The sequence below is a fragment of the Pseudochaenichthys georgianus genome, chromosome 15, assembly GCF_902827115.2.
Source record: "Pseudochaenichthys georgianus chromosome 15, fPseGeo1.2, whole genome shotgun sequence".
NCBI lineage: Eukaryota > Metazoa > Chordata > Actinopteri > Perciformes > Channichthyidae > Pseudochaenichthys > Pseudochaenichthys georgianus.
In genome coordinates this window covers 24718140-24744170 of record NC_047517.1, presented here as the reverse complement: position 1 = coordinate 24744170, position 26031 = coordinate 24718140, and the positions used below count along the sequence as shown (strand labels likewise).

The following is a 26031-nucleotide window of genomic DNA, read 5'->3' as shown; positions in this document are numbered from 1 at the left end:
GATCATCATGTGGATCAAGTGCTGTTGTTCAAGGGGTAGGCATGACACTAGTTGCGGCTCCTTTGCACAATGTTTATATTCACTTATCTCTTGTCAAAGGATTCTTTAAAGTAGCTGTCCTCCCTGCCTTGCCCATCAAAGGTGTTGATTTCATCCTCAGTAATGACTTGGCTGGGGGCAAAGTTAAGCCAGTACCTGAGGTCATTGATTCTCCTGATCTAAGTTTAGACGCAGAGAAATCAGCTGAAGTACCTCCCGAAATCTTTCCTGCTTGTGTTGTTACAAGGGCACAGTCAAAGAAATACGGAGAGGACTTGTCTGATTCTTTTCTTGCTACAGGGCAGTTTCTTGAAGACATGACAGTGTCGGACCGACTGCCAGAGGAGGCCCGGTCTGCTGGTGCTGGATCACCCAGTAACAGCTCAGAGCTTGTACAACTGCCTGCCACTCGGGAAGAATTCATGGCAGCCCAGTTAAGTGATGAAACACTTTCTAAATGTCTCTCTTCTGTTATCAGTCAGGAAGAGGCCAAGTCAAAGAAGATGGCCTACATTATGGAAGATCACCTATTAATGCGTCGCTGGATTAGTGATGCCTGTGAGGAGTCAGACTCCTTAGCAATTTATCAAGTTGTCGTGCCAACAACCTATCGTTCTCAGGTGATGTCCTTGGCTCATGATCATCCATGGTCAGGTCACATGGGGGTAACAAAAACATATCAAAGAGTTTTAAAACACTTCTTTTGGCCAGGACTTAAGTCTGATGTAGTTCTTTATTGTCGAACATGTCATGTGTGCCAAGTTGTTGGTAAACCGAATCAGGTGATTCACCCTGCTCCTCTCATTCCTATTCCGGTAATGGGAGAGCCATTTGAAAGGGTGATTGTGGATTGTGTGGGACCCTTACCTAAAACTAAAACTGGAAACCAGTTTCTCTTAACTGTCATGTGTGCTTCCACTAGGTTTCCAGAAGCCATCCCACTACGGAAAATTACTGCCCCGGTCATCACCAAGGCACTTCTGAAGTTTTTCTCCATGTTTGGTCTACCGAAGGTAGTTCAAACAGACCAAGGTACCAACTTCATGTCTAAAGTGTTTGCCCTGGTACTTGACACCTTAGGTATCAAGCATGTGACATCCAGCCCATATCATCCTGAAAGTCAGGGGGCATTAGAGAGGTTTCACCAGACTATGAAATGCATGTTAAGAAAACATTGCCATGAGTCTCATAAAGATTGGGATGACGGTGTTCCTTTAGTGTTATTTGCTGCCCGTGAAGCTGTTCAGGAGTCTCTAGGTTTTAGTCCTGCTGAGCTAGTGTTTGGACATGAGGTCAGAGGTCCTTTAAGGGTTCTTAAAGAGCATTTGATCATGCCTACGAAAACAGTTTGCAGTATCCCGGAGTATGTCGCCAAACTTAAGGATCGTCTAAATCGTGCTTGCTCCTTGGCTAGGGAAGCTTTGACCTCTACCCAGGGGAACATGAAGAAACGCTACGACCAGAAGGCGGTAGCACGCTTGTTTCAGCCAGGTGACAAGGTGTTGGTTCTATTGCCTGTACCTGGTTCTGCTCTGTCTACTAAATTTGCTGGTCCTTATGTTGTAGATAAGAAGCTCTGTGAAACAAACTACGTCATTCAAACACCTGACCGCAGACGTCCTACCAGAGTGTGTCATATCAACATGCTAAAGAAGTACTGCACCAGGGAAGACCAAAGTGAGTCTTCTAAAGCTCACCAGGTGGAGACAACCGTCTCTCCTATGGCTTCAGTTTCAAAGGTGAGCTCAAATGAGGATGAGGATGAGTTGGTGATGCGCAGTGCAACACCACAGGGGGCAAGACTAAGCAATACTGAGGTATTAGCTGATTTGCCCAATTACTTGTCTCATCTTCCTGATATCCAAGGAAGTGATATACAGAAATTGATATTTGACTTTGCATGTCTTTTTAATGACACTCCATCACAAACTTCTGTCCTAGCTCATGATGTGGTTTTGACCAACCCCTCGCCCATCAAACAGCGGGCGTACAGAGTTAACCCAGTTAAGAGAGAGGTTATGAAAAGGGAAGTTGAATATCTACTTAAAAACGGATTTGCAAGGCCTAGTTCCAGTCCCTGGAGTTCCCCTTGTGTGCTAGACACAAAGTCAGATGGCAGTCCCAGATTCTGCACTGACTTTCGCAAGGTTAATGCTGTCACTGTCCCCGATGCACACCCATTACCGCTCATTGATGACTGCATCGATGAAATTGGTCCTGCACAATTTGTCAGTAAACTGGACATGTTAAAGGGATACTGGCAAGTTCCTTTAACACAGCGTGCTTCTGACATCTCGGCCTTTGTGACACCTGACAGTTTCCTTCAGTATACTGTGATGCCTTTCGGTATGTGTAACGCACCTGCCACCTTTCAGAGGCTTGTAAATCTTGTATTAGGACATGTTCCAGACTGTAAGGCATATCTGGACGACATTGTTGTCTATTCTAAGGACTGGTCTAGCCACATGTCTACCTTAAGAGAAGTTTTTAAGTGCTTGTCGGCCGCATCCCTAACGCTTAACCTTGCCAAATGTGAGTTTGGAAAAGGTACCGTTCTCTACCTTGGTCAGCAGGTTGGTCGGGGGAAGGTGTGCCCTGCTGATGCAAAGATCAGGGCAATTGCCTCCCTCCCAGTGCCATCCACCAGGAGGGAACTTCGCCGCTTCCTAGGAATGGCAGGGTACTATCGCCGTTTCTGCAGAAACTTCTCATCGGTGGCGGCCCCACTCACTACGTTGACCAGTCCCTCAAAGTCTTTCGTTTGGTCCGGTGAGTGTCAGCAGTCATTTGAGAGCCTAAAAGGTATTCTGTGTTGTACTCCTGTTCTTTCTGCACCAGACTTTTCGAAGCCATTCAAGCTCGAGGTCGATGCCAGTGGAGTTGGGACAGGGGCTGTTCTTCTACAAGAAGATGCACAGGCTATCGATCACCCCGTGAGCTACTTCTCCCGAAAGTTCAACAAACATCAGTTGAAGTACTCTACTATTGAGAAAGAAGCTTTAGCTCTATTGTTTGCCTTGCAGCACTTTGAGGTGTATCTTGGCTCCAGTGTAAAACCTATTAAGGTATACACTGATCACAATCCGCTGGTTTTTCTTTCAAGGATGTACAACCACAATCAACGCCTTATGCGTTGGTCGTTGATTGTCCAGAACTACAACCTTGACATAAGCCATAAAAAGGGGTCCGATAATGTTCTTGCCGATGCACTATCTCGTGCTATGTAAATAGAAGGTTCATTGTAAGGGCCAAACATACTGTTTGGATTTATATGTGTGGGGGTGTTACGTGCCAGGCAGGCTGTACATGTGTGGTTTTCCTTCCCTCCTGTGTTTCTCTCTTCTCCCTGTCTTCTGCACAGCTAATCAGCAGCTGATCGGTATCTGCCTGTGCACCTGAGTCTGATGGCTGATTGGATCCTCTCACCCTCAGCTGGCCTATCAGCAACCAGGGCCGACCATGAAGGAGGCACCCAGGAAGTCTTCTCTCTCTCACTCTGGGCCTGTTGCTGAGGAAGGAACACGGCTGTGTTTAGCAACTAAAGCTATTTGAATAATCTGAATTTTGCTAATGTGTGTGTGTTGAGAGGTGGAGGAGTTAGGTAAGTCTGGGGTACCCTGTACATTTCTCACCACCGAGCTAACTATTGTTTAGACACACTAGGTAAGCGGATTGTTGCCACCCCTGTATATTGTTTTGTCAAATTCTTTGTAGTTAGTTAGTGAGGGTTTTTGTTTGAGTTTGGTTTCAAAGGATAGTTGTAGAGATAGGCCTGGTTTTGTTATGCTTGTTTCTTTTGTTTGGCACAATCCTTTGACTCCTCCTCCTCCTCACAAACAGAGTTTGTTTAATTGTATTATATGATAGGTTACAAGGAATAAACCTTTTGTCAACCTTTACTCTGACTCTCTCATAATTATTGGTTGTACGTTATTGTCTCCAGGTCCCCTAGACCTCGTCACCACCCATTTGTTACGTCCCCACTAAGGTCTAGGGGACCTGGAGACAATAACGTACAACCAATAATTATGAGAGAGTCAGAGTAAAGGTTGACAAAAGGTTTATTCCTTGTAACCTATCATATAATACAATTAAACAGAAACTCTGTTTGTGAGGAGGAGGAGGAGTCAAAGGATTGTGCCAAACAAAAGAAACAAGCATAACAAAACCAGGCCTATCTCTACAACTATCCTTTGAAACCAAACTCAAACAAAAACCCTCACTAACTAACTACAAAGAATTTGACAAAACAATATACAGGGGTGGCAACAATCCGCTTACCTAGTGTGTCTAAACAATAGTTAGCTCGGTGGTGAGAAATGTACAGGGTACCCCAGACTTACCTAACTCCTCCACCTCTCAACACACACACATTAGCAAAGTTCAGATTATTCAAATAGCTTTAGTTGCTAAACACAGCCGTGTTCCTTCCTCAGCAACAGGCCCAGAGTGAGAGAGAGAAGACTTCCTGGGTGCCTCCTTTATGGTCGGCCCTGGTTGCTGATAGGCCAGCTGAGGGTGAGAGGATCCAATCAGCCATCAGACTCAGGTGCACAGGCAGATACCGATCAGCTGCTGATTAGCTGTGCAGAAGACAGGGAGAAGAGAGAAACACAGGAGGGAAGGAAAACCACACATGTACAGCCTGCCTGGCACGTAACAAGCCTCCTTAGGCTTTTCAATCACAATCATTAAACTGGAAAAATACAATATTGTTAACATGAAAATATGATTTTATGTTCGTTGTTTAGAGTTATTCTAAGGCTTTACTCAATGGGAACTCGGTATGAGATAGAGCACACTGTTGAGATGTCCAATCTGCCTGTTTTACACACTTTGACCAACAGGGGGGTTTGTGTTCAAATGAAGCCCATGATGAACCCTTTTGCGAACCAATTGGCTGGAAAGCTTCAAAGCTTCATAAGGCTTCATCTCACCATCACTAGTAGTCATCACATACAGAGCATTTGGTACAACTAGTTCCTCGATGTTGTGCACCGACAGAAATGTTAAGAGAGATTCATTTTCATGTTGTTTTATGTTTGTTTTGTCACTCACCATTTACCTCTCATCCCAGGGGCCTGTACTACGAAGCTGGTTCAACCTAACCTGGATATGTTTGAGTTAGCCGGTTGGCCTAATCCAAAACATAAGCGCTGTCGCTAAACGGTACTACGACGCGGGTTATCAAGTGGATCGCTCAAGCCAGCCGTGTCCTATCTAGTTAGGTGCGCGTTCACATGAAAGGGGTGGTATCTGGAGCATTCGACCAATCACAAACATGGACAAGCGTACTGACAGCGCAGCGTCATACTTCCTGAATGAAAAGTCAACTATAATATTAGACATATGAAGAAGTTAAACTTTAAACATCCATGACTTAAACACTTTATCCAGGATAAAAGCCTGTATTCACCTGCAAGGTGAATACAGCTGGTAACAGAAAAAGTGTTTGAATGCGTACATTAACAGGTTTATGATATCACTGCCCCGTCTAAAACACGAGTGGATCTGACTTCAATTACATTTGTCTCGAGTGTTTCGTCAACTTAATGTGTTGCTTAAAATAATACTTCTGCATACAGTATGTGACACTGTGAGTGTTGCACGGCCAGATACGGCTCAGCTGACTCAGATAAGAAAATATATAATACATGAAGTGATATGCCGCGGACTGTACTTAATGTTACTCTGATCCGGTTACTTATGTTGTGGCAGATATTTAAGTAAGCTTTCTTAACGCTAATGTTATAATAGTCAGATTGCTCTGAAGATGGAGGTGATATTCTATTAATGTTCACGTTCACACAGTCGGTGATTTTTGCCGGCCGTCTTTCCTGCAACGGCAACTTTTCTGTATTTCCTTTCTCCTGTAATATGACTTGATCGATTTAAACTCCGCACACTGAGCTCTGATTGGTCAGCAGGCAGTGCTTTCACTGAGTTGAGCTCTTAGCCTGCAACCTAACCTGGGGGGTATACTGCGAAGCAGGATTTTCGCTTAGCCGGCTAAATTCAGGGAAAACTCCGGCTTTCCGGTCATCCGAAGCTGGTTCTCTTTTTAGCAGGCTAGATCTCCATGGTAATATATGCTAAGCAGCTAACCTGGTCGGGACCAGGTTAGGTTGCAGGCTAAGAGCTCAACTCAGTGAAAGCACTGCCTGCTGACCAATCAGAGCTCAGTGTGCGGAGTTTAAAGCGATCAAGTCATATTACAGGAGAAAGGAAATACAGAAAAACTGCCGTCGCAGGAAAGACGGCCGGCAAAAATCACCGACTGTGTGAACGTGAACATTAATAGAATATCACCTCCCATCTTCAGAGCAATCTGACTATTATAACATTAGCGTTAAGAAAGCTTACTTAAATATCGGCCACAACATAAGTAACCGGATCAGAGTACATTAAGTACAGTCCGCGGCATATCACTTCATAACGTATCACATATCTCCTTATCTGAGTCAGCTGAGCCGTATCTGGCCGTGCAACACTCACAGTGTCACATACTGTATGCAGAAGTATTATTTTAAGCAACACATAAGTTGACGAAACACTCGAGACAAATGTAATTAAAGTCAGATCGTGTTTTAGACGGGCAGTGATATCATAAACCTGTTAATGTACGCATTCAAACACTTTTTCTTTTACCAGCTGTATTCACCTTGCAGGTGCAGCTATGTGGCTTTTATCCTGGATAAAGTGTTTAAGTCATGGATGTTTAAAGTTTAACTTCTTCATTTTTGACTAGTATTAAAGTTCACTTTTCATTCAGGAAGTATGACGCTGCGCTGTCAGTGCGCTTCTCCATGTTTGTGATTGGTCGAATGCTCCAGATACCACCCCTTTCATGTGAACGCGCACCTAACTAGATAGGACACGGCTGGCTTGAGCGATCCACTTGATAACCAGCGTCGTAGGACAGTTTAGCGAGAGCGCGTATGTTTTGGATTAGGCCAACCGGCTAACTCAAACATATCCAGGTTAGGTTGAACCAGGTTCGCAGTATAGGCCCCTGGTCCCGACCAGGTTAGCCGCTAAGCATAAGTTACCATAGAGATCTAGCCTGCTAAAAAGAGAACCAGCTTCGTAGGACCGGAAAGCCGGAGTTTTCCCTGAATTTAGCCGGCTAAGCGAAAATCCTGCTTCGTAGTATACCCCCCAGGCTTCCTGATTGTCCACCCCTTGTGTGTTTCCTGTGCTCATCAGCACCAGCCCCGCCCCTGATTGTTTTCACCTGTGTCTTGTTGTTGTGTGTTTTAAATTCCCCAGTCTCCCAGTGTTCATTGTCAGTTCGTCTTGTCTCATGTATAGATCAGATCTATGCTCTCCTTGATACTAAGAAGATTTTGTTCCTCACTACGTGAGCGTTTTTGTTTCGTACCCTTATGTCATCTCATTTTGAGATTTGATAGTGTTTATTTTTTTACTTACAAGTACTTTACCTCTGTCTCATGGGTTGTTGCAATTGGGTCCTATATCCTGAGTATCTGAGTTCGTAACACTCGAACAGTGTCCTTCAGATGCTTAAGCGTCATTTCTTGACTGGCAGCAAAAACAACCAATCACAGCAGTGCTTCTATGGCTGGCTCTGTCCAATCACAAACAAGAAGTGTTCTCCCTAAAGGAATACCCTTTCCGTCCAATCTGAAATGCTGTGGTGTTTTCTGAAATGCTGTGGTGTTTTTTGAAATGCTGCGGCATTTTCTGAAATGCTGTGGTGTTTTCTGAAATGCTGTAGTGTTTTTTCAAATGCTGTGGTGTTTTCTGAAATGCTGTAGTGTTTTGTGAAATGCTGTGGTGTTTTGTGAAATGCTGTAGTGTTTTGTGAAATGCTGTGGTGTTTTGTGAAATGCTGTGGTGTCTTGCACTTCAGGGCCACCGTACATTAGTTTGTTTTTAAGTAAGGCCAGAGCTTCAGCTGTGTCAAATAGATTGTTCCCTTTAGTTAACGTTTTTTAAAAGAACATTATATTCCGATTTGATCATGTCCCCTTTATTGTATTACGGAGAGCAATGTGAGCGTCCATTCCCATTGGATAACGGAGGATTTTACACCCGGAAGTAAGTATTCTCTTTACTGTCGAGTGATTTTACAGTGATATCTGCATTACTGATCAACTTAAAAACACCAGATTATCCTTGTTGATTACACAACATTGATTGGTTTAAATTGTGTACAATGCTTTTGTAATTTTCTCCTTCGATTCGGAGAAACAAATATTTGTTCAGTTTAGGATGGCCGAAGACACTACACTACCCAGAATCCTCAGCTATCGTTTGGGACTACACCATGTGCTTTGCTTGACAAACCCCGTGGTTTATCCTCAAGCTCTGTGATTGGATGTTGGATGTTGAAGTTTACGCTGAGTGACAAACAGCATTTTGAATTGGAATGAAACCCATCGACGGCACACTATTCAAAACAGGAATCGAACGTCTCATACCCCCCCCCCCCCTTAGGTCACAGGCTCCTCCAACAGTGCAACACAATAAAACAGATAAGCAGAAAAATAGTGCAAGTCAATACAAAAAGTGCAATAAGAGTCTATACAAGTGATTGGAATATATGATATATTAGACAAATCATTTCTAAGTAGCAGCCAGATGAATGTTATGGATGTTATTTCAAAGTTCAGGTGTTTAATAGTCTTATGGCCTGTGGGAAGAAACTGTCCCTGAGTCTGGTGGTTTTAGTCCGGATGTAAGATAAGATAAGATAAGATGGTACTTTATTGATCCCAATTTGAGACATTGTTTTTGTTGCAGCAGCATAAAAGACAAGGCATTTTACAATAAAACAAAACCACAAATAAACAAGAATAGAAAGAAAAGAAAATAGAAAATATACGTGTTGAAATAGAAAACATACATGTAGATATTATATATGGGAATATACATATTCAAAAATATAGGACAATGGAATATGGAATATTGAACAGATTATATATGTGTACAATGTACAGCGAGGTTGTATTAGAGAAACTATGGAGCAGAGAGTTCTCTTCCAGCCAGAGGTGATTTATTGTACAGAGTTATTGCAGTGGGCAGGAATGTGTTCCTGTATCGGTCCTTGTGACAGCGGAGCTGCATCAGTCTGTTGGAGAAGGAGCTCCGTTGACTGTCCAGCTGCAGGTGGAGAGGATGGGTGGGGTTATCCATCATGGACAACAGCCTGTTCAGTGTCCTCCTCTCCACCACAGCTTCAAAGGTCCAGCTTGATGCCGATGACAGACCCAGCTTTCCTGATCAGTTTATTGATCCTGCTGGTGTCACCGGCTCTTATGTTGCCCATCCAGCAGACCGCAGCAAAGAAGAGTGCACTGGCCACAACAGACTAGAAGATCTCCAGCATCTTGCTGCACACATGGAAGGATCTCAGCTTCCTCAGAAAATAGAGTCTGCTCATCCCCTTCTTGTACACAGCGTCAGTGTTGATCCTCCAGTTCAGCCACATCCTCTCCTAGAATGCGGCCGTTGTGCCAGATGGCAGCAGACAGAACAGTTTGTGGCTGGGGTGATGGGGGTCTTTTATAATCCTGAGGGCTTTCTTTAAGGTTAACTTGGTATTTTTACTCCACTACATTTATTTTAGTTACTTTACAGATTCTGATTAATGATGTGAAATATAAACAACCCTTAAAGCAGACTTTAGTTACACCTGAGTCAAATTCAGGGAAGGTGATTGTCAAGTGCCAACAATCAGGAGAGATATTTGATTGGAGGACTAGCTTATCTAAAGTCAGTTGAGTAGCACTTGAAATGTTTTTGCTCTATGAAACCTGATGTACTTATATGATTCTGTTTTCTTCAAGGTTGTATTTTGTTGGTCGAACGCACTTATTGTAAGTCGCTTTGGATAAAAGCGTCAGCTAAATGCAATGTAATGTAATGTAATGATTGTTGGTGCTTGAGAAGACTAAATATGTATCTGCAGATCCCTATAAAGTATATACATTACTCGTTATTCTCTACAAATAGTTAATTAAAAACTGTATATCATTGCTATTTTGGACATCCCTTTTCAAGATTTCAATATTACTCTAAACGTGTAATAACGTGCTTTAACCAGTAGGTGGTTTGGGTTAAAAAGCTGTCAAGTTTACAGTGTTAACAAAATAAAATATACTGCTGTTTCTGGTTTAGTTTACGACGGATATATTTAGTTATTGTTTTGATATTTGTAACACAAAATGGAAAAACCCCACAGCAACACAGAAAAGATGGTCTTAACATGAACCAGCGGTCTAGTAGTTAATAAAAAACAATAATATCAAAACAAATTATTACTACTAACTTTATTGTGAAATTAAAACAGAACGGTAAAAGAATAGTTTCCGGTCTATTCTGAGCCCGATCTCTGTAGATAAATACAAATAAAGAACTACGACAGATGTGTAATATTTAATGCAGCCAAACCATTTATTACAATGCATTCATGTGATGACTTTCAAAGAGTAAAGCAAGCACTGCTGAATAAAGTATGATTTATCTTTTACGAAACGTTTTTTTCATATGGAATGCAGTTGGAGGTCAACCAATCACAGAGCTTGAGGCAACGCGGAACAATAGCTGAGGATTCTGGGTAGTGTAGTGTCTTCGGCCATCCTAAACTGAACAAATATTTGTTTCTCCGAATCGAAGGGGAAAATTACAAAAGCATTGTACACAATTTAAACCAATCAATGTTGTGTAATCAACAAGGATAATCTGGTGTTTTTGAGTTGATGAGTAATGCAGATATCACTGTAAAATCAATCGACAGTAAAGAGAATACTTACTTCCGGGTGTAAAATTCTGCGTTATCCAATGGGAATGGATGCTCACATTGCTCTCCGTAATACAATAAAGGGGACATGATCAAATCGGAATATAATGTTCTTTTAAAAAACGTTAACTAAAGGGAACAATCTATTTGACACAGCTGAAGCTCTGGCCTTCCTTAAAAACAAACTAATGTAATAAAAATCACAGTTGTATTACACACAATGCACTGTTTTTTGAGAACAACAATTCGTAACTAATGCACCATAATACATTCTGACGAAAAATTAAAATGATTATGAATACAAATAAAATAAAAGAAGCCTCCCGTGAGTTACTACAAGCTATAAAGTAGATTTTAAAAACGTTTTATAGAATAAAAGCTCACTGCAGGATGTGGTAGAAATGCGTGTGTGCACCACGACAAAGGAGCCTCATTCACTTTACATTGGGGTTGTTTGCGTCGTGCAGACACGTAAATGTAACAAAGTTCGTGACGTGAGTCACGCATTCTGGTGAGATCAGGTTGGCATGAAACCATGGTCATATTTTCGCATGCTGATGTTAGCATTTCTTGGAGACTTTGTTGAACTCCTCTCTTTATCATGCAAGTTCTTCAGCAAATACTCACAAAAAAAATCAAATACGGTATCAGACCTTTAATAGTCACATCTAATCATTTAATTTCACCCCCATTAAATCATTGAATGTGGGAGTGGCTTTGGAGAGGCTGGGATTTTCATGGTTGGATACTTTCAAATGCTTGCCCGTTTCTCAAAATGTGTCTACACCAGCATTAAGAACTTAATTTCAAACGTTTTGCTTGTCACATACAGATTTTCCACGAATTTCTTGAAAACGAACAAGAGTAAAATATTTCAGTGTGAGTGTGTTTTGTGTAACGTGCTAAGCCATCACTTAGAGAGGATGGAGGCACAAGAATAGAACCCGGTTACTGTAAGACTGTTTCCACCGACAGCTTTGAAGTCAGTCTGTAGCTTCCAGGGAGAGTGTGAAGGCGAGCTAAAACGAATTAGATCCCTAATGGAAAAATACCCCTGAAGCCCTCTTACCCTCACCGACTCAATGTGAGGACACAAAGAACGTGTGTGGCAGATAAAACCTTGCACCTTTGCAGACGTCTCCTTTCCCATCACTTTGCATTCACATTGCTCTCTTCAAAGGGTACAAACGCAAATATGTATGAACACAGTTCCCCGCAGGCATTGTCACTTTTGGTAATATAACTTATTTGAGACCTCATGTAGAAGGCAAGTGGCTGCTTGGTGCCAAACATGGCTTTTAAACAACAGTAAAGGGCCTAGGTTGGCAGAATATCACATGTCATGCAGGAGATTGTCTTCATTGTGAGTCATCTGCTGTGCTATGAGGAGAAGAAAGTGGTCAGCTTGACAGATAAAGGCTCCAAATGAACTGAGCAGCAGGGACGTGCACAGACATTTTGGGGGGCGGGAGCTCAAGTGAGAAAAAAGGCACTTCCCATAATCATTTATAAAAAATGTTTTAAAACAAAAAGTTAAATATAGTAGCACATCTCTGACTTACTGACCAATTTATTTTAATACCCTCACACTCACGCAATTGTTTAATACTCAACAGAATTCTACATAATAATCAGTATTCACTAAGCACAAGAGCAGACAACAAACTAGTGAAATTAATAGTTATTAAATGAGGAGCCAACAATCAAAATTATTAAGTTATTGTTTAAGGCAGGACATTACAGGCAAAAAGATCATCTTTCCATGTAATTGTAAATTGGGTTATTTATTTTGGTCTATTTTGCTTCCATGTTTTTTTTCACTCTAATGGAAATAAAACTTCCAAAAAACACATATAAATGGTGTTCGTTTTACTGCATGTCTGAATTCATCTATAGATTTAAAGCTAATCTGCATATTTAAACATAACATTTCAGGGGAAAATACTGACTTGACGTAAGTAACTATCTGGGGAAGTTGTGAGGTGATATGTTTTTTGTTTGATCCTTTTCACCTGCAATGCCTTGGTAACTGCATGCAAATTAGCGCATTTTAAATCAGGCCTAGTTAACGCCTAATTTGCATATCAATGTGGCGATTGTGATGACGTTATTATACACATTTGACTGTATTTAGTCTGTAATTAGACTAAATACATTTTATATTTATTTATTTAGTATTTAGTCTCCCCTTAAGTAGCCTACAGTACATTAGCCTGCATGTCCATGATAAATTGCCAGCTAAACCTTGAGCTAACTTATCCATTAGCTAGTAGCCTACCTTAGTTAACTATATTTGTTTTTGTCTAATTAGGTTTTAAACTCGAGGCACTGGCAGCTTAGTCATTGTTCATTACCACCCACCTTCAAACAAGCCAAGAAAAGCCGGACCGAAGTCGAATTGTCCATTTAGCTTAGGAACCTTCCTAACGGAGTGAAATTACCCGGAAGTCCCTCAGTGGCAGCCATGATAAGTGCCGTTCGAATTTATTTTATTTTTTAATAAAAAAAAAAAAAATGTTTTATTGAACATTTTTAAAACATACAAAAGCTTGGTGAGGATATCATCAACTTATCAACATAAGTGCAAGACATTCATTCACAATAAGACAAAAATAATACATCCAATAAGAGCCAGGGGGAGAGAAAAAAGCATAAAGGCACAAAAACATTTGAGAGGCATTAAGCTTACTTAAAATAATAACCATTTGGAAATGTCATTGCAAATCTTTATAGACATGTTACAAGATTGTATTTTCCTATAGGGACAGAAAAAAGGACTTGAACTCATTTATGAAACAGGGAAAAGAGGGCTTGCCTCCTCTCCATTTACTACAATGTAAATGGTATTTACCCAACATAATAATTATATTTACCAAATCAGATATGGGAGAATCCAAATTATCAATATAATATAAAATGTGATGTATTTTGAAGGCCGGAATGTTTGTTAATTTAAGTAACAACCAATCTCTCACATTCGACCAAAACAATTTAGAAAAAGGGCATGAGAAAAATAAATGTTCCAACGATTCATCAGTTCCACTTCAAATTTAAATCTTGAATTTAAAAAAGTAGAAACCGGGTAGATTTTATGAACAATTTAAAAATAAGTTTCTTTTGCTTTAGGAGAAATAGGCCATTTTATAAAATAAGATAGAGCTTTTTCCATTACAGATAAAGTGTCTAAATCGGTCCCTTGTGGAAATAAGCCTCTGTTCAAATTGTGAAAAATGTGGGATTTCAAAGAAGCATTAATAGATTTGTTATTCTTAAGAGTATCGCCAATAAATTCCAAACTAGGTAAAACTGATACAACATTTGAGTACAGTAAAGTATTATGAATCATTTCAATAAGTGGTATAGGAATTGCTTTACAGATTTTGTTATAATCTTTAGTAGTACACGTTATATTGTATTTCGTTGAAAAAGCCAAAACATCTAGCAGTCCGGACTCCGGTCCGGATCCGGACCGAACCACAACTGTCTCTGGACTCTGAGCAAATTATACTTTTCATATGTATTATCTGTATTATCTGCAGTGGCGGCGCCAGGGTATGGCTGGGGTAGGGCTATAGCCATACCAAGAAATGGCTTAGCCCTACCTTAGCCCGACCATGAAAAATTATGTTAAAGTAAGCATGTTGAGAACACGGATTGCGAAAATCTACCGGTCGTGTCCACAACACACAAACTGATCCTGAAGTGCACGTTACTGACGCAATATGGTTGAGACCATTCGGGCTTATGCTAGAGGGGTGTAAGGAATAGTCTAAGTAGTGGGGGAGTTTTATACACTAAAAGTGTGAAAATTCTCTCGTGTTATAATATCAGCGCGGCCTCGGTCAGATCAAAATGCCTCCAAATGCAATTTGAATAGACCTACAGCCAATCAGAGCAACGAAACGTTGGGTCTGCTGCGTCATGCATTACTGATACGTCACGTTCACAGTGAAAAGTCCCCAAACTCGCGCCGAGTAAATTGCAGACAGACAGCAGAACTTCTAGGATTAATTGTATATTTCGGATGGATAGATTTGTTCTTAAACGCCCTCGCATTGAGGTACAACAAGTCAAACAGGCGCTTTAATGCGACCCTACAAGGGTGCCTTTACGGATTTACACAGACTTACGCAGCTTCTCCTGTCTCCGTCGCATCAAGAATTATCTAAGAAACAGCAGTGGTGATGCATGGAACAGCAACCTGGGCCTGCTGGCTATCAATAAGTAGAGGCCCGTCTACAATACAGCGTCGACAGCGTCGAAAGCTCCAATCTGCTCCAAGCTGCCCATTCACTTTCAATGGGGTGACGTCACGTAGCCGCGCTTTTTCGCCGAACTGAATTGTGGGTAGCAGAGCGAGGCGTCTCAGGCGTCTCAGGCGACAGAAGTTGAACAATGTTCAACTTCTGTCGCCTGAGACGCCGGAGTAGCCAGCGCCAGCCAATCAAATCCCGTTTCCCAAAATCTGACAGCTGAAGCCGTAGCCAATCAAACCGCGTCTAAGCTGGGAGAGATATCCCGCCGTTCATTTCTATATTTCAAAAAAAGTCCAGACCCTCTTCACCTACCGGGATACAAACCGGAGGAACCAGGCATGGAGGGAGGTGGCAGAGACAGTGGGGGAAACTGGTAGGTTTTCGCCTGTTTGAGGAGTTTATATATATATTGCTCGCATAAAATCCCCGGGGGTTTTTGCTTTGTATGTCGGGGGCGGGAGATTCATGTGATTGGTTGTTGGCCGTGTTGCTTGAATAAAATCCCCAAGCTCCAGACACGCCCAGCTCCAAGCTATTTTTGGAGCTGTAGTGTGGACGCTCCGTCAGGCGACAGAAGTTGAACAATGTTCAACTTCTGTCGCCTGAGACGCCGGAGTAGCCAGCGCCAGCCAATCAAATCCCGTTTCCCAAAATCTGACAGCTGAAGCCGTAGCCAATCAAACCGCGTCTAAGCTGGGAGAGATATCCCGCCGTTCATTTCTATATTTCAAAAAAAGTTGGAGGAGAAACTAACTATCGCCGTAGCAAATCACCCGGTTTTGTATGACCAGACCCTCTTCACCTACCGGGATACAAACCGGAGGAACCAGGCATGGAGGGAGGTGGCAGAGACAGAGGGGGAAACTGGTAGGTTTTCGCCTGTTTGGGGAGTTTATATATATATTGCTCCCATACAATCCCCGGGGTTTTTTGCTTTGTATGTCGGGGGCGGGAGATTCATGTGATTGGTTGTTGGCCGTGTTGCTTGAATAAAATCCCCAAACTCCAGACACGCCCAGCTCCAAGCTATTTTTGGAGCTGTAGTGTGGACGCTCCGTAAGGCACTGGATGTCCAGCGTGTCATTGACGGCCCGTCTACACTACAGCGTCGACAGCGTCGAAAGCTCCAAGCTGCTCCAAGCTGCCCATTCACTTTCAATGGGGTGACGTCACGTAGCCGCGCTTTTTTGCCGAACTGAATTGTGGGTAGCAGAGCGAGGCGTCTCAGGCGTCCCAGGCGACCAGAAGTTGAACATTGTTCAACTTCTGGAACATTGTTCAACTTCTGGTCGCCTGGACGCCGGAGTAGCCAGCGCCAGCCAATCAAATCCCGTTTCCCAAAATCTGACAGCTGAGGCGCTAGCCAATCAAACCGCGTCTAAGCTGGGAGAGATATCCCGCCGTTCATTTCTATATTTCAAAAAAAGTCCAGACCCTCTTCACCTACCGGGATACAAACCGGAGGAACCAGGCATGGAGGGAGGTGGCAGAGACAGTGGGGGAAACTGGTAGGTTTTCGCCTGTTTGGGGAGTTTATATATATATTGCTCGCATAAAATCCCCGGGGGTTTTTGCTTTGTATGTCGGGGGCGGGAGATTCATGTGATTGGTTGTTGGCCGTGTTGCTTGAATAAAATCCCCAAGCTCCAGACACGCCCAGCTCCAAGCTATTTTTGGAGCTGTAGTGTGGACGCTCCGTAAGGCACTGGATGTCCAGCGTGTCATTGACATTTTCGCTTCCAACCACAACAACCGGCGGATCGTGCTGCTTTGAGAACGTCAATAGTGAGTTTTGAATATATTTTTGTAATAATGGATCATTTGAAAAAGTGTTTTGTATGACAATAGAGACACAGGCCACCTGTTGTGTGCTCTCTCTCTCTCTCTCTCTCTCTCTCTCTCTCTCTCTCTCTCTCTCTCTCTCTCTCTCTCTCTCTCTCTCTCTCCGTGTCAATTCTATATGCCAACTTTTCTTGTTTCTGCCGCTGCGTAGCATGTTGTAACAACGTGGAATTAGCAGAATAGGCTATTGTATTGTTTAACTCACACCTGTTGCTCTCGATGTAATTTAGCTGATAAAAGGAGACTAATAAAAGCTAATAAAAGCCTCACGCGTGGCGTTTCACTGGCAAGGGGTGCGATATAGCGTGTATGTAATTACATTACAAATACTGACTCGAGCCTCACCACTGTATGGGTTAGCCCTACCATAGACTACCCAACACAAATACTCTGGCGCCGCCACTGATTATCTGTGTTATCTGCGAGACATCGCCACAACGCAACGAGTCAAAAATGATCCGCTATGTCCATAGACTGCAAACTGCACTCTGCATGTCCTGTTCCACTGTCTGTGTGTATCTTTCAACGCATTGGTCCAATCACATTCAGCAACCTGTCAGCGTTTCCCCCCCCAAACAATCTGCGAATCAGAGGCATAGTAGGGCGGGTCTTCGCGGAATGCGGGTGGGAAAAATGTGTGTCTCGTCTCTTTCAACCTGTCTGAGGCTGCTTCTCAGGTCGATTAAATTGCTTCCCTCACTTGCGTCGTTTCCCTGCGTTTAGTCCCTCCCACCAGGGAAGCATGGAGGGCAGTGGCGGCTGGTGGAAAATATTTTTGGTGGGGCTATTGATAGAGTGAGTAAAACATTTTTTTTTGGGACAAATGACCACTTAAATTAGGACTTCTGGTGATGTAATGGCGCATTTCCAGTGCAGCGTGGAGCTCGCTTTAATGCTGCGTTCAGACCGGACGCGATGCGAATATTCGCTTCGCTCTAAACGCTCCTATCGCATCGCTCTAGTCGCTCGAGTTTCACCGCAGCTGTCAGCTGTGTTTACTCGCATCATTCAAACAAGACGCGCTGGCTCGGGAGCTACAACAACATGAACATATTTTACCGTGATTAAATTGTAATACACGTTTCTAAATGATGCCGACGTAACAACATACTGATACCGGTTAGTAAAAACCATGAATTAATGCTTTGACAAGTCTGCAGACAGACGGCAGGCGAAAAACCTTTTAGAATGCTTGTTCCCTGAATGGAGCTTGGCTAAGCTAACGCTATATATGCTCCGACCGTACACACTCACAACAACGGCCTATACAGACATAAATAAACCAGCGACTGTATTCTCCATGACACAGACAGTCTGTGGTTTGTACTTGTTTAACTTTTGTCTAGTTTCTGAACAGATCGTATCTGTCCCCGGCTGTTTGAAGAGCAAGCATGTGAAAGAAAAGATAGCATTTACCTGTTTGCATCCAGCTAGCCATGTGAGAAGCCTTGTTGATACGTTTTGTCTTTTTCACGAGCCTGCTGTGATATATACAAATCGGGTTGGTCCGGTCCAAGGTCTTTAAGTATCAATTTATCTCCCAAACTTCTCCTTTCAAAAGGATTGGAGAGTAGCTCTTGGGCGGACCAAGGCTCCGGCGACTCCACCTGCACACCATTCTCATCCAAATACTGCGTCACCTTGGTTACTCACGAGTCTAAAAAACAAATCACGTCCACGCACGTAAGCAACATGGGCGCCAATGTGAGCGCCCACGTGACTAAAATATTTGACGGCGCTGATTGGCTGAAATTATGTTTCGGCGGCACAGTTTACTATTGAGACTTTTGCAACCTGCTGGTTGCTGCTGTTTCGCTCGGGGGCTCTGCCCCGTAATGATAAACTAATGCCATGGGCAAGGCCAGGCAGGAAACAGGTGACTTATCAGTAACTTTAGACATCGTAACACAATTTTAAACGAGATTGTATTGTAGATTATACATTTTTGTGATACTAATTGTATGATATTTACCTTGTTCATTAAAAATTAAAATATAAAATATATATTTTTTTTAAATATATTTTTTTTAAATATATATTTTTTTATTTAATATTTATTTTTATTTTTTATTTTGTATCTGGCAAGAGGTGGGGCGGCGCCCCTAGCGCCCCTATGGGCCGGCCGCCACTGATGGAGGGACGCAAGGAAACCACGAGAAGCAGGGAAATGAGTTTTAAGAGCAATGGGACGTCCTTTCCTCCGGAGCGTCACGTGAAGCGACGTCCGTTTGACATAAACATTAGTATCATCTGTTGTAGATCCAAATACATGAAATAAAATAAGAAGTCATTCTCAAAAAAGATAAACGCCATTCTTAAAATGTATTTAAACGAACAATAGTTTGATTAATATTGATTAGAGATTAAACTGTAAAACGAAAAAAGCGATCATGAAAATGTTTCCAATAATGATTTTTGACCACTTTTGTTCAGATCACATATTTGTAACTAAATGATACATTAATTGAAACAAAACACGGTATAAACTGAGGAGTGAGTCCCGTGAGGTTCATGTATTTTCTTCACTCCGCTGGGGTATCGCTCTCATGTCAAGAAGCATCAGATCAGTGCATGCACTGCCTCGTCCAATCAGTGAGCGATACACAGTAAGGTGGCGGGGTGAGTATCTGAGGATTTCATCGGAGGATGGTCTGGTGGTTCCTCGGTTATCGCTCCTCCATGATCGCTCCTCGCTCCTCGATCCTCGGTCCTCCGGCAGAAATAAGAGCCATGGGACGGTACTCAAGATGGCGCAGGCAAATCAACTTCCGGTGAGACCGAGGACCGAGGAGCGAGGAAATGAAAATAGTCGACCTGAGAAGCAACCAGAGTCAGAGCGAGAGTTTAAAAAAATAAAATTCAGAGCGAGAGTTAACAGCTCATCTAGTTCCATCTGTACTGTAGCTAGTAGCCTAGTTTCACCTACCGGGGTAGCAACTGACACCCTAAAAATAGGCCTTGCCACCCCAGCCGCCACCCCAGTTGGCAGCTTTGTTTTGAAAGAAAAGTTGTGGCTCATCGGACATTTATGAGAGAAAATATCTAATGTCCGAGTGCAAGTGAATGCAGCACAAGATGCACGTCATGTAACCCCTCCCCCTGTCCTGGCGCGAGCGTGGACATATGATTGGCGGCGATTTCATTTCAACGGGACGGCGCAAAACGAGAAGCATTCATTTCGGACCCAAGCACTGAAGGAATGAGGTATTTGCGTTCTACAAAGACAGAGAAGAGACTGTCAGTTTGGCTGTACTCAGCATTGAATCACAATGCACTAAAGCTGTTGATCTTAATAAGTTTGTGAGGCATTTTGCTGAACAAGATGGTAATCACCGCATTCAGCAACATTATAGGCATCAACTTGATGCTCTGCTCACGGATGAGCATACAAAACTATTAAGATGATGACCTTACGTGTGTAAATATATTTTTTTCTTTGAGGGGGTTTTCCCCCAAAAAACAGTTTTAAGTCTTGAGAAAGTCAAATAAGACGGTGTGTAAAACTATACTGCCCAGCCAAAAAAAAGTAACCACTTTGATTTAACTAGGCCTGTAGGTAATGACATTCCACTGGATAATAACTGAAGTATAAAAGAATGCATGACTGAAGTGATGGAGACCATGTTGAAGGCAAACAAAAAGAGGAAATAACCAACACACTCTCACTCCCTAAGCGTCCAGGAGCGACGTTTGGTCAGTGTCCGTGGCGTCCAATTGTGACGCTCCTAGGCTCCTTCAGCGTCATAAAGGGACGCAAATAGCTTTCAACTGATTGCAATGTATTCCCATCTGCGTCGGGATTTGACGCTCATGGAAGCACGGCATTCGTTTGTGTCGGCTGCCCTTAAAGGCAATGTGAGCGTCCATTCCCATTGGATAACGGAGAATTGTACACCCGGATGTAAGTATTCCTCTTACTGTCGACAAAACATTGATTGGTTTAAATTGTGTGCAATGCTTTTGTATTTTTCCCCTTCGATTCGGAGAAACAAATATTTTTTCGGAGTAAAGGATGGCAGAAGACACTACACTACCCAGAATCCCCAGCTATCGTTTGGACTACACCATGTGCTCTGTTTGACAAACCCTGTTTTTTTTCACCATTCATTCCAATGGCTGGCGTCTTTGTCACGTGATCTTCAAATTTCTCCCTGCAGAAAAAGAAAACATGGCCGAACTTCGTTTTATTCTCGGTGGAAAATGCCTATTTTAAAGTTAGTTTGGCCATTAAAATGCGTTTTGATGTCATTTGATGCGAGAAATATGAGTTGTTATTTCAGATTATGTGTGCAGTGGATGTACATGATCTTTAGTTTGCTAGTTATTACGAAGATTACTTCAGGAAATCGCGACGTTTTCATTGTTACCAAGGTGGTTGCTAGGGACGCTGCTATCGATATTATTTCTGTTATGTTGTGTAACTGTTTAATGGTGTTATATTTATTGCTACCCCCTTCCCCGTCAATGTATAGTGTTGGTCCACAGCGCAAACATATTAGTTTAACAAAATCCGCATCTAAAGATAGCCTACGTTATTTTCCCCTGTGCAATTCCAGTCTCACATCTCACAGCACATCGTCATTAACAAATACCGGAAACAGACCGAAAACATTAAAAAAATAAATAAATAATACTTTATTCCGAGTGTGCTTGCTTTTCTCTTTGAAAGTCATCACATAACGGCATTGTAATACACGGTTCGGCTGCATTAAATATTACACATCTGCTGTAGTTCTGTATTTATAGAGCCCTGATGAGAAGACTTCTAGACAAACATGAGGAACTGAAAACGTGACGTGGATTATAAATATATCAGCCATTAAACAACATCTTACATTTCTTTTCACACAATACGTCTCCTTGCAGTATCAACACTAATTCGGCTCACTTTTATATTTGATCCAATTGGTAGATAGGCTGTATTTACACCATAAAGGTGCACAGCTGATATAAAGGGACATCTAGTGGTTAAAGCATGTTATTGAATTTCATTATTTTTATTATTAGATATTAATAGGATCCCTATAAAGTATATTCATTACTCATTATTCGCTACTAATAGTTAATTAAAGACTGTATATAATGACTATTTTGCACATCCCTTTCAAGATTTCAAGATTTCAAGAACTATGGTGTAGTTCTGCACTGAATGAAAAACTTGGGTCGCAGGTTCCTCAATAGTGCATTACAAGACATCTATCAATATTTGTGCATACCTCCAGCAATGTTAACTATGTTGAAGCACTTATTTTAACTGATATTATACATAATGTATTATACTCTTATAACATGTATGTAGATATTTCATCTCCGCTCTTGTCAGGTATTGAACAATCAATAAATAAAGAACACAGAATTGTTGAATATAAAACACAGAATTTGTGTGATTATACTAAATGATTTTCAAATAAACACCACTGCATATTTAACTGTTACACATGCTGATGTAACGCAAATGTTCCAACTTGGGATCAATAAAGTATATCTTATCTTAAACTGATCGATGGCTACTGCCATATTTGCAAAATGTGCCTCTGAACCTTGACAAGTGCATGTTTCAGGATTATCAATTAATGTAATGTAATGTAATGTTATCAATTAACAACAGGAGGGGTCACAAACATAAGACCAGCTGTTAAATAAAGCTCTTCTGACCTTAGCTGGCATGTGGGTATATATATTAATGCTGCCCATTCTGGGCACAAGCAATTTTCACCCATTTATTAATTATATGTTTTAAATGTGAGTGTTTCCTATCCCCTAAACCTCCAGGGGTGTACACAGTTTAAAGGGGAAAGGAAACACCAATTACAGTTATAATATTCCGGTAGTTTATTCATTTTACAATGGATATTGATCGTAATATTTATTGTATATGATATTACTCGCAAAAAGAAAATTAATTATCCGCCGGCCGGGTGGGGAATTCCGGGACCAGGCCGCCGCCATTAGGGGAGTCCCAAATGGTGACGTCACTGGCTGTGTTTTCGCTCCACCGAAAGTCAACACAACGTAGCAGATATGGCAGCGATGGAGGAATTTTGCAATGAGATCGACGTTTTGAACGATGAATTTGACTATTCGTCGGGAGATGACATTGATGTGGAAGCATCTACAGTTACCAGGCATCCCATGGCCTATGCTTATGAACCGATTCGGTCGAATAGAGTGGCATACGATCCGGAATAAAAAAATAAAAAAAACACAATGCTAACAGTGAGCCTCTGAATTAGCCCCGAGCGAAAATGCTAACCTATTACTGCACCGATAGCTCCCTTATTACTTATCCTAGCCGCACATCCAACACATCGTTTATGATCGCAAGGAGACACAGAATCTAACGGTGCCCACCTCAACACTGAAAGATACAAACTCGCGAGGTTATCCACAAAAACGTACATCAAAACAAGTGGCGCTAGGTACTAACATACGCCAGGCTAACGGCTTACCTTCCTCATTGTCTGGTCTAAACTGGTCTTCAATGGCATTACAACGATAAAAACGATGATGTAGTTAATCCATAGGTTAATATACAATGGGGCTGTGTCCCCTTTGAAATGTTCTGATAATCTATAAGCAATACAACTGCAATTCCGTTATCTGCTGTCCGCTCTGTGCTCCGTGCGCTCTGGGTCCTGCAATACCATCCATCAATAGCAATACTAGCCTTTTTAGGGCTGTTTTCGACAGATGAGCGTGTGTATGCCAGTTTAATTAGTTGAGCTATAGAACACCCCCAATTCTCTATTGTGCATCATAATAATAGCTACCATTTAGTTTGGACGCGATTGCGTTAATTAATAAGGTCACACTGTGTCAGTAAATACATGTGTGAGCTAGTAATCTGGTAGTGCTGCAATATTTACCTCTCTCTCGGCAGCTGAAGCAACTCGTTTGGTGGCTCGAACTTCACGTTTGTTGACACTGTCATTGTCTTGCGCGGCCGACGTGCTGGGACGGTCGGTGTTCCCGACTGCATACGTTGAGAAATCCAATATTGTGGGAACAGATCCTGGCTTCAAATACAATGTTTTGTATTGAACCAGGCATCCAGACTGGACTTTGAGCAGCTTCTCATCTTTTAGTGGCAGCCTATGGAAATGTACTTCTTCCTTCTTTGTATAAAATCCATTTGTGCAGCCTGGGGCAATACAATAAACTCCTGACGACGACCGTTTTCTTGTAATGTAAACTACTGGTGCATTGCACGCCATGTTGTTTGTTATTGAGCTTTGGCCCAGGAAGCCGCACCCAATCAGTGACGTCACTGGAAAAGTCCTGGAGCAATGGAAGCGCCCATGGTCATTAGGCACGTATTTCAAAAAGTAAATTCGCGTATCTCGATCGTTTACATTGGAAATAGACTAGATAAATACATTTCCTAATGGTAATATTGTCGCATGGAAAGCAGTTTGAAAAGTGTTTCCATTTCCCTTTAATACTGGCAACTTCTTATTATGGGAAATACGAAAACGTCTTTTAAAACTAACTCCCAGTAGAGACGTGCCATAGAGAACATGTTGCGAAACACAATAGCCAGCATGTGTAGTTCTGGGGACGGGGTGGGGGAGGGGGGGGCGCGGTGGACCCGTTCAAATCCAGTTTTGGACAGTCTGCCGTGGTTCCATCCCATTTCAAGTGCTGTTCGAGAATCGGCTTAACCCTCGGAGCACACTCTCCAATCACAGAGCTTGAGGACTATCACGGGGTTTGTCAAACAGAGCACATGGTGTAGTCCAAACGATAGCTGGGGATTCTGGGTAGTGTAGTGTCTTCTGCCATCCTTTACTCAGAACAAATATTTGTTTCTCCGAATCGAAGGGGAAAAATACAAAAGCATTGCACACAATTTAAACCAATCAATGTTGTGTAATTAACAAGGATAATCTGGTGTTTTTTAGTCGATGAGTAGTGCAGATATCACTGTAAAATCAATCGACAGAAACAGGAACACTTACTTCCGGGTGTACAATTCTCCATTATCCAATGGGAATGGACGCTCACATTGCCTTTAAGGGCAGCTGGCATAAACGAATGCTGTGCTTCCATGAGCGTCACATCCCGACGCAGATGGGAATACATTGCAATCAGTTGAAAGCTATTTGCGTCCCTTTATGACGCTGAAGGAGCCTAGGAGCGTCACAATTGGACGCCACGGACACTGACCAAACGTCGCTATTGGACGCTTAGGGAGTGAGAGTGTGTTGGTCTGATCGGGGACCACAATTTACTTCTCGTTTTTGGTCCGAGTTTTGCAGGCTGCTGGGAGCCAGTGTCAGTCTCTCGTCCGGATTTCATCCCCAGTCCAATGGTCAAGCAGAGCGAATGAACCAGGAGATGGAGACTGCCTTACGCTGTCTTGCTTCCTCCACTCCCTCCTGCTGGTCGAGGCAGCTTCTATGGGTTGAGTATGCCCACAACACCCTTCCTAGTTCTGCTACTGGTCTTTCTCCATTCCAATGCTCCCGCGGATACCAGCCGCCCCTTTTCCCGGCACAGGAACGGGAGGCCAGCGTCCCATCTGCACAGGCGTTTGTAAGCAGATGTCGACGCATGTGGTTAAAGGCCCGCTCCGCGCTACTGCGCTCTTCCGACCGTTATCAACGGACCGCCAATCGCCGTCGCAAGCCAGCTCCACAGTACTCCCCAGGGCAACGTGTCTGGCTCTCCACACGGGATCTCCCTCTCAGAGTTGAGTCAAAGAAGTTGTCTCCCCGTTTTGTAGGCCCATTTCCCATAGCTAGGATTATCAATCCTGCAGCTGTCCGCCTGCGTCTGCCCCCTTCTATGAGGATTCATCCTACCTTCCACGTGTCCAAGATCAAACCAGTTAATGTGAGCCCTCTTCAGCCCCCCTCTACACCCCCACCACCACCCCGGACTATCGACGGGGAGACTGTTTACACTGTCCGTCGCCTCATCAAGTCCCGGCGACGTGGTAGAGGGTTGCAGTACCTGGTACACTGGGAGGGTTATGGTCCTGAAGAGCGGTCATGGGTGCCCGCTCGCAATATCTATGACCCATCTCTCATTACTGACTTTCACCAGGCCCATCCCCATCAACCTCGTAGGACGTCAGGAGCCGTCCATAGAGGGGGGGGGGGTTCTGTCACAAGTTAGACACTTTTA

At 42.7% G+C, this 26031-nt stretch overlaps 1 protein-coding gene across 1 annotated transcript; it reads left to right on the top strand.

Moving 5' to 3' along the window:
• Positions 1–356: 356 nt before the first annotated feature.
• On the top strand, positions 357–3451 carry LOC139435172 (uncharacterized). The gene is made up of 3 exons (XM_071205601.1): positions 357–604; positions 962–2808; positions 3401–3451. The coding sequence occupies exons 1-3, from the start codon at positions 357–359 to the stop codon at positions 3436–3438; spliced, it is 2133 nt and encodes a 710-aa protein (XP_071061702.1). The 3' UTR covers positions 3439–3451.
• The last annotated feature ends 22580 nt before the right edge of the window (positions 3452–26031 follow it).

Excerpts from the sequence above, each read along its gene's own strand:
- LOC139435172 (XM_071205601.1), top strand. The coding sequence starts at position 357 with ATGACAGTGTCGGACCGACTGCCAGAGGAGGCCCGGTCTGCTGGTGCT. Across the intron at positions 605-961 it reads ATTAGTGATGCCTGTGAGGA|GTTTCCAGAAGCCATCCCAC; the intron begins GTCAGACTCCTT and ends TGCTTCCACTAG. Across the intron at positions 2,809-3,400 it reads AAAGTCTTTCGTTTGGTCCG|CTAATCAGCAGCTGATCGGT; the intron begins GTGAGTGTCAGC and ends TCTTCTGCACAG.